The sequence below is a fragment of the Nicotiana attenuata genome, unplaced genomic scaffold (assembly GCF_001879085.1).
Source record: "Nicotiana attenuata strain UT unplaced genomic scaffold, NIATTr2, whole genome shotgun sequence".
Lineage (NCBI taxonomy): Eukaryota > Viridiplantae > Streptophyta > Magnoliopsida > Solanales > Solanaceae > Nicotiana > Nicotiana attenuata.
This window is the reverse complement of record NW_017672769.1, coordinates 141,336-150,038: the sequence shown is the minus strand read 5'-3', so window position 1 is coordinate 150,038 and position 8,703 is coordinate 141,336. Positions and strand designations below refer to the sequence as shown.

Below are 8,703 nucleotides of genomic sequence, written 5' to 3'. Positions count from 1 at the left end.
CTGTAACCTTCATATAAAGTGGACTACCCTATTTTCCTTCTCCATATGGGAATTATGGAAGAACAGAAATCATAATAATATCAACAATCTTAATAACTATCTGGAAATAGGAAAAATTATCCATCCATCCTGAGAATTCATTTTCTTCACTGAAAAAAATTCGTTCTTGGAAAAAACAGTCAAAATTGAGATCAGTTAGAATAAACCTACTAAAGGTATGATCAAATTAAATTGTGATGGTGCTTTTTCTAGTAACAATAATGCAGCTGGACTTGGTGGAGCATTCCGAAATAGTAAAGGAGATTGGATTGTGGGTTACCACAAAACAAGCCAAGCAATTTCTCCTACTCATGCAGAGCTGTTGGCATTGCTCGAAGGACTAAAAATTGCAAAAGAAATGAACTTCCTAAATCTGGAAATTGAAACTGATTGTACGGATGTCATCAAACTTATTTATGAGGATAGCTCTAACTTCTCTAATATTGTTTCTGAATGCACATGGTTAATGCACCAATTGAAGCTCTCACACCTGAAACATAATTTCAGGGAAGGAAATGAGGTGGCACATTTACTGGCCAAGCAAGCTATCAAGAATCCACACCACCATCATCAAAGTGTTTTTACCATGCCTGTCCACCCATTTTTGTCGAACATGAAGTGATCAAGAACAAGCATGGAGTTTGTAATAGTGTTAGGAGTATTTCCACAAATGTTTGTAACTATTTGGCCACTATGGGCAACAGTAATGCCCTAAAAATATTTACTATGCCTATGTAATTTTTATTCTGTTTTAAGCAATATAATATATCCATGTATTGAGTTTAAAAAAAAAAAAAAGCTCAAGAAGATGACGACAATGCTGAACATGTAGCATTTGATCAAACCTTTAGCTTTCACTCTCTTATTAATTGCAAATTCATCTCTTTTCTGTTATACAATTCTTGTCCTCTGAACTTATCTCAATATATTTATTGACACATTCTTTAAAAGCCAGGCCTTTCGTCGGCAAAAATACATTAAACAACCTCACATAAGGAGACAAACAATTGAACCCAAATTTAGATTCCCAATGACTTAGACCATGGGTAAAGGCTATCAATTAGAGTTCATCCTAACAAGTTGGTGCATAAATTTATTTTTTATATTTATGGTAACTTAGAACGAGTTTGAAGCTATATGCAGTGATACGTATTTTTATATTATCAATATAATTTAATCTGTTATAATAAATTAATATTTTATTTTTTAAGTTATTGTCTTTTGACCTAATATATATAGAGATACTAGTACTTGTTACTATTATAGGTTTAACTTAACCCTATAGCATAAAAACTACTTATAGATCAAGTTAGTGCACATATATAAACTCTAAACTAAAATTAGTGCATTCAAGATAAAGATAACATATCATTTTTATTTTATTTTCTCCTCTATACAGATCAACAAGAAACTGCAACATTCTGAAAATTCTCCTTCATTTCCATAATTTTTTTCAAACTCAAAGGTAAATTTATCTGGTAATATGAGCAACAAAGGAATCCATTTCTTTACGACTGACGCCGTTTATAACTGATTTCTTCACTGCACCACTCAACTCTGCCACTCTGCGTCTCAGCTCCTCTCCTTCTGCCGAACCCATCAAAGTCCTCACTGCATTTTCAATTTTCACAGCATTAACCAATTCATGCCTATTTTCCCAATCTCTCACAACGATGCCAATTTTTAGTACCTTTGTTATCAGCACAGTGTTTCTTGGCTGATCCGAATGTATCGGCCAAGCAGCTATTGGAACTCCCATTGAAATGCTCTCGATGCAAGAATTCCACCTGCAATGACTCATAAATCCATCAATTGATGGATGTGCCAAGATTTTCAATTGGGGTGCCCAATCTTTTTCTATATACCCTTTTCCTTTTATTCTCTCTTCATACCCTTTTGGTAACTCAAAGTTACTTCCTTTTTTGACATTATCACCCCCTTTCTTATTTGCTTCTCTTAAAACCCATATGAACTTTTGTCCACTTTGTTCTAAACCAAGTGCCAGCTCTTTGATTTGTTCATTTGATAATGTAGTTGTGGACCCAAATGAAACATAAATCACTGAATTCAAATCTTGTTTATCAAGCCATGAAAATAAGTCATCTTTTTTATCCGATCCAGCTTCTTTCTTGAATATTTCAACTGGATTTAATGGACCAATTGCCCATTGCTTGTTTTCTCTTTGTTTTTCTAGTAAATCAATAAAAACACCTTCTATTTCTTTGCAAGAATTATGAAGACCAACAGAATAAAATTCTCTTGCCTCACGCTGCATCTTTATGTATTCAAAAGTTTCTGAATCAAAAGTGTTTTCCCTTGGAGGAAGCTCTACTATTATTTCAGCCTCTGGAGATGGAATTGGCTTTTTTGTTGTTTCCCAGGCAAATGACAGAGCAGTGAAAACAGAAATAGAGTGGAAACAGTAACACTCTGTATTGGCCATTGAAACTGCATCTTGAACAACCCATGACATACCTGCAATATGGGTTCAACTGATTTAACTAAATTCATGTAACAAAGCATAAATATATATTCTTGTGATTATAGGTTGTATTCATAAGTTTAAATTCTGAATCCGCCTCTATGTACCTGAGTCATTAATGACCACTGTCCTTCTATATGTGCTTGAGATTTCTCGCAAAAAATCACGAATAGGCTCACGAAGTAGCAAAATGGATGTGAAGAATGAGCCTATTTTCTCCATCATTGACTCACCAGAGGAGTTCGTAAGAATAGAGGAAGAACTAGAAGGTACAAGGTCATGAAATTGGTTGGTGGGAAAATCAAGAATGTCCCAACCACATACTCGAAATTTTGCTTGTCGATTACTAGTGTTAGTGCCTAGGAAATATATGGGAATGTTGTAAGATGAGAGGAGACGAGAGAGATTGAGGAGGGGACTGAGATGTCCTTGTTCTAAATATGGAACTATTACTACTGCTATTTGAGATGCTTCATTGCAAATTTGGCCATGTTTTTTCAGATCTAAGGGGTTCGCCATTAAAGAGGTTTGAAGTTTTCTGTAGTCTCTGTAATGTGGAGTGGTCAAACATGAAGGAAATTTTACAATTTTATAAGCAAAGACATGTTAGCTTATTATTTTCTATGAGAATAAGATCTTATCCAAGAATATTTTTTACATTTAGGAGTGATTTTATGGTGTGTCTTACACAACTCACATTAGTTGTGTGATGCCTCTTTTTATCTCACACATTTGTGGAACCATGTCATCCTTATTTGGGTCCACAAAATTCTGGGACCACAAAATTGTGAGACAAAAAGGAGACCTCACACAACTAGCATCAGTTATGTGAGACACAAAATAAAAAATTTCAAAAAGGAAGGAGAAACAATAGTGCTTAATTTAGGTAAACTGGGCCAATTGACCTTTAGACATTCTCAATTAACAAACTAAACATTATTGGTGGTGTTGTATCATCCAAACAATTATATATAAAAATTTCTCGGGGTATCTTAATTGGTCGCTCTCATTTGATTTGTACATACTTTAAAAAAGAGTTAATACCCTAAAACCCCCTTAAACTATAATATTTTGGTCCGTTTCCTAAGTAAACTATTCGGTGTCACCAAAAAACCCCTTGACTATATTGTCCTTCGTATTAAAACCCCATCGTCGCTGACTTGGCATAACGTGTGCAAACACTCGCTTGGGAACGCGTGAAAGCTTAAAAAAGCCACCAAAATGGCTTATATGACAGAAAATAATGGCTAATTAGCCTAACCCTCTTTCACATTTATTTTTTGATAAATATTTTCCATGTTTCAGTTATATCCACCTTTCTTCCTCATTTTTTAACCGTTTTTCCATTTTTTTTTTTTTACATTTCTTCTTTATTTTTTACCTTCTTCTTCATTTTTTAACCTTTTTTGCTTCAGTTCGCCATATGGGTTTCCTCTGGAAAAATTTCTCCCTCTCTTATTTCCTCTGAAATGATTTATTCTCTTTCTTGTTTTAGTCTTCTTTCATTTCTTACACATATTGTTGAAAGAATACCAATTTAATTATTCTTATTAAACTCAACACCTTGTAGAGAATAAAGTTGAATATCTTGAATCTTCTTTATATAATCTGGAATTAGAGAATGTAATTGTATTTGTTGGCCAATTGATTTTTTATTTGCGAAATTTTATTTTGTGTAATCTTTTTTATGTAATATAAGATGATTTTTAAGGAACACTATATGCCTTTATTTATATTTTTCTGTGCTACAAAATGAATATAAATGACTTATTCAATTGGAGTTTAGCATAAAGCACAATCACAATTAAACCTAAAATTAATATATCATGAGTAAACTGTTTAAAAAACTCTTTAAAAACCATAAGTTAATATAGATAGATAGACGCAACATGGGGTTTTAATATATAGGGGAATATAGTTCAGGGGGATTTTGGGGACACCAGATAGTTTAAGTAGGTAACTGACAAAATGGTGATAGTTTAGGAGGGTTTTAGGCTGAGTTGAATAGCCACGTGTAGTGCTACATGGCACATTTTTTAAATAATTAAGATCGTGTACTACACACACCTCTAAGAATGCAATGAGGGGTTTTTAATATGAAGGGCAATATAGTTCAGGGGGGTTTTGGGGACACTGAATAGTTTAAGCAGAAAACTGACAAAAATATGATAGTTTAGGGGGACTTTATGTAACGACGTATTTGGTGTGGTGGCGCCGTTACCTTGTCTTTTTCTCTCATTTTGTCCTTTATTATTAAATAATTATATTTTATAGTTTACCCTACTTTTTTATATGATAATTCTATTTCGTATCCTAAATTTTCTTAGTAATATTGTTGATTTACCATAGAAGCAGAGAACTTGAGGTTTTCTCCATTGTAGAGAATGAGCTCAAGGTGAAGTCGGTGTAAGAGCAGAGAGAATTTTTCTCTCTAATTGAGAAATAGAATGTCACAACTGTACAAAACAGCCACCTCTACGATCTATATATACAACTAAATAATAATGGCTATTTTTGTAATAAAGGCTAAGACTACAATAACTTTACAGATGGTTAATACAAGTAACTAAAGTAGTTGGGCCTCATGTTGGATCTGTCTCAATTGTAAATGGGTCATGTGTGAGCGAACTGTCCAGGTCAACAAATGTTGCAAGTTTATTTTTCATATTTTTAGAGCATGACATCATGAAATGACGGCAAACGATACAATCTATCCTAATATTGTATTCACCAAACAATACAATACAATACAACACAATACATTATGAAACGACATGTAACAACCATCCAAACAAGTTGTAAATGCTTTAGCACATGTTACAAGCTGACGGGACTTCAAACTATAAATATAAAAAGATTTAGGATGACCAAAAGATGGTTTAATGATTTGGAATTGGTATAGCAAATTCCAGAAGCTCCGGATCTCTTTCAAATATAGCCATGTCTTGTTCGCCCAGCATGACTATGGCTTCGACTCCACCTCCACTTTGATTATCCATCAGAAAAAAATACCTATTGAAGGGACCAGTTGCCATGCTCACTCTAGCTGGCCGTCCCCATCCAAAGTCCGTGTTATATACAGGAAATAGAAGGACACTGGTACAAGCATAATCATCAACTTCACTGCTATGGAATGGCGTCTTTCCTTTTTCAAGTGAATCAACTACTTCTGAGATAATTGCATTTTTTGTAGCATTATTTTCATGGACATGAAGTTTCTCTTTCTCCTTCCTCATTTCTCGAATCAATCTTGGATAGTTTAGTTCCCTTTCATTAGTTGTTTTCACAAAAAAACCAGAGATTACATTTCCACATGCATGGTGTGACAAAGGTGGGTTGAGCCTTTGACGCATATTTGCAAGTTGAAACAAGGTAGATGGTTTAAATGAACCAACATTATTCGCTCTTCTTGCAGCTACAGCACATTTGTAAAGAAGCGCGCTCACAACTTCAGTTCGACTTGGATTCTTGACTCCTGATTCACGAGAAATTTTTGCTTTGAGAGCGTTTACTTTAGTAGCAGGGAAAATAAGCCTTTTCCCTAGATATCCAATTGGTTCTTCGTACTTGATACTTGATATAACAGAAGGATCATTAGATTGGGGATAGATGGATTCTCCAACAAAGCGAGGAGATGGTGTTGCATTAATATCACGGCTCAAAACCCCCCAGTTGTACAAGAAATTGCTGGCAGTGCAGCCGTCTCCAATCTTGTGTGATAAGCATGCACCAATTGCTATTCCTCCGCAATCAAAATGGCTTACCTGAGCTATAGCTAAATTTCCTTCATTGTGGTCGTGAGGTTTAGCTTGTGGAAAAACTACATGTTCTGCTTCAGTGTAAGGGTGTTTGAAAATTTTGGACATGGGACAATGGACACGAACTGTGGAGAGCTCAACTCCCATGTCGTTACAATCAACAGAGGAACCATTCTTTAGCCGTCCAGCGTAAGGATAATAGAATGAAAGCGTTTTAGAAAGAGATTTCTCAAGAAGTTGAGATACTTGGGTAGGTTCATATGACTTGTACGCATAATTGCCAACTTTTGGGTAAAAAAATGCAATAGGAGTACACATATGAATAACCTGATCAACGAAGGAAAGTTTGTGAGATCTAAGAGAAAGAGGAGTTGGAATGGAAGGTTTGATGATCTTCTTTGATATCAAAGAAACAACTGACAATGCAGCCATTAAGCTTTCAGGCCTTAATTATGCAACTGTACAAATTTTTATTTTTTTTCTTTCGTTCTTTGGCCAAGTAGTGAGCTGCTATCATTTCGAGCATCTTCTATATACTAATACTAGGTGAAGGTGGGTCCAAGTTGAAGTGGAGAAATTGACATAAATTAAGTGATGTTAATTACGTAATATTTTGACTTTATTTTCTTTAAGTATCTGCATGATTAAGAAATTTAATTTTTAATTTTAGTCCAAAATCATTAGAGCTCAAATTAATACAAGCCAACACGTTTCTAATAGAGAAGTTGTGGAATGTATACAGAGGCGGCGCTAAAATTTGAACCTATTGGTTAATTCTGAATTCTAGGATAGCAACATTAGATATTACTAATTGGGTTATGTAGTTAAAACTTTTTTTACATATTCAATAAATTTCTTAATACAAATACAGAGTTTGAACTTTGAACTAAAGCTACTGAGTTTCGCAAACTCATAGCTAACCTTCTAGCTCGACCTCGCTTGTATTGAATTTCTAATCCGTAGTACATATTAGTGCAAACGTGATGCTGTACACTGTGAGTGACAAATATGAATGGTTAGTTGGAGATAAAAACTTACGCGCATCCAACATTAAACCAAGCAAATGAATGCATAATATTTGTCCAACATATGTAAGTTATTTATTACTTAACTATGATTTGTGATATGATCTACGCAAAAACAAACAAAACAAAAAGTATCTGAAACACCCCCACATGTCGACTTGCAGGACGACTAACATGGATCAGGATACGATTGGAAATTTGAATTTTCTAATTCACACCTAGAGTATTGAGTACAATAATTTCACATCGCATAAATTATTGAATCTATACCCTCAGTTGTCGGCAAACAAGCCCTCAACTTTGGCTTATAGTATACCTAGCAGAATATTACCAGAGACACATGTGGGGTATAGCCAAAAACAACACGTGCCAATTTTACTTGGCTAGAAATGATTCTTTTAGTAATAATGATCTAACTATCTCTATTCCTTTGATATGGAAATGTATATTGCCAAATATATATACAGGGAACCCCTAAACTTGTCTTGTTATTTTATTTAAACACATAAATTCAAGTTAGTACTCATTGAATTTAAACTTCTCCAAAATTATCAATTAGACACATTTTGTTAACATGGCAAAGTATGTATTTGACAGCGTACATATTTGAAAAATGGTTAATATTTTTATTTTTTTCATTCTTTCTCTTCTTCCACTATTTTTCTTAAAGATATCGCCACCTTGCCGGTAATTTTGTTGACCGATGGCAAGTTCCATGGCTGGCTTCAATCTCCAGCCATGGCTGTTTATGGGTGAAAGTATCAAGATTATAGCATAAAGAATCTTATCATTACTCCGTTTTAGCAACCAAGATTGTATCCTTCACTCCGTCATATCCAAGTAACTACTAACTACGCACTAATCACCTTAAAATTGTTTGACTAAAAAGTATAATACTTTTTTGTTAAATTAATTTAATAATAAGATGGCGGATAAATCCTAGTTAAGGACAATTAACACTAGATCTAAAATAGATAACGTGAATGGAAGATGTAGTTGAACGTAAATGTTGGCAGTGATTATGACCGGGTATAATAATATGTAAAAGAAAAACATGCACTAAATAACATTAAATGGCAATAAATGTAAATAGAGGGGAAGATTCACCCAATATTGAAGAGGGTGAAGGATTCTTTCCTCTGACAATGATGAATGACACGAGTGTTAGAGAATATTACACAATAGAATAGTTCACAAAAAGGTGGAATCTCTCTACAAAAAGTGCTCCTTTGTATTTTTTGAGTGCTTATTCTTTTACAAATGTTCTTCTCTCCATGGAAGGAATCCCCTCCATCTCTCTATCTCTTACTATATATCTCTCTATGTGGGATATTCCCAAGAAAACCCTAAAAGTACAGCAAAGGGAATATTCAAGGGAATATTCTTTTTGAAAGTCCCA

The 8,703-nt window shown here is 34.2% G+C and overlaps 2 protein-coding genes across 2 annotated transcripts; both read right to left on the bottom strand.

Annotated features, from left to right (window-relative positions):
• Positions 1-1,387: 1,387 nt before the first annotated feature.
• LOC109214445 (zeatin O-xylosyltransferase-like) lies at positions 1,388-3,114 on the bottom strand. Its single transcript, XM_019378359.1, has 2 exons — positions 2,629-3,114; positions 1,388-2,514 (listed from the first exon to the last, which is right to left on the bottom strand). The coding sequence occupies exons 1-2, from the start codon at positions 3,038-3,040 to the stop codon at positions 1,511-1,513; spliced, it is 1,416 nt and encodes a 471-aa protein (XP_019233904.1). The 5' UTR covers positions 3,041-3,114; the 3' UTR covers positions 1,388-1,510.
• A 2,027-nt stretch (positions 3,115-5,141) lies between these two features.
• Positions 5,142-6,767, bottom strand: LOC109214442 (acylsugar acyltransferase 3-like). The gene has a single exon (XM_019378358.1). The coding sequence runs from the start codon at positions 6,709-6,711 to the stop codon at positions 5,401-5,403; it is 1,311 nt and encodes a 436-aa protein (XP_019233903.1). The 5' UTR covers positions 6,712-6,767; the 3' UTR covers positions 5,142-5,400.
• Between the last annotated feature and the right edge of the window lie 1,936 nt (positions 6,768-8,703).

What these genes read in the sequence shown, in the direction of transcription:
- LOC109214442 (XM_019378358.1), bottom strand. Translation starts at nt 6,711, where the DNA reads ATGGCTGCATTGTCAGTTGTTTCTTTGATATCAAAGAAGATCATCAAA.
- LOC109214445 (XM_019378359.1), bottom strand. Translation starts at nt 3,040, where the DNA reads ATGGCGAACCCCTTAGATCTGAAAAAACATGGCCAAATTTGCAATGAA. An exon ending in AGTGGTCATTAATGACTCAG is followed by an intron (nt 2,515 to 2,628) that starts GTACATAGAGGC and finishes CCCATATTGCAG; the next exon opens with GTATGTCATGGGTTGTTCAA.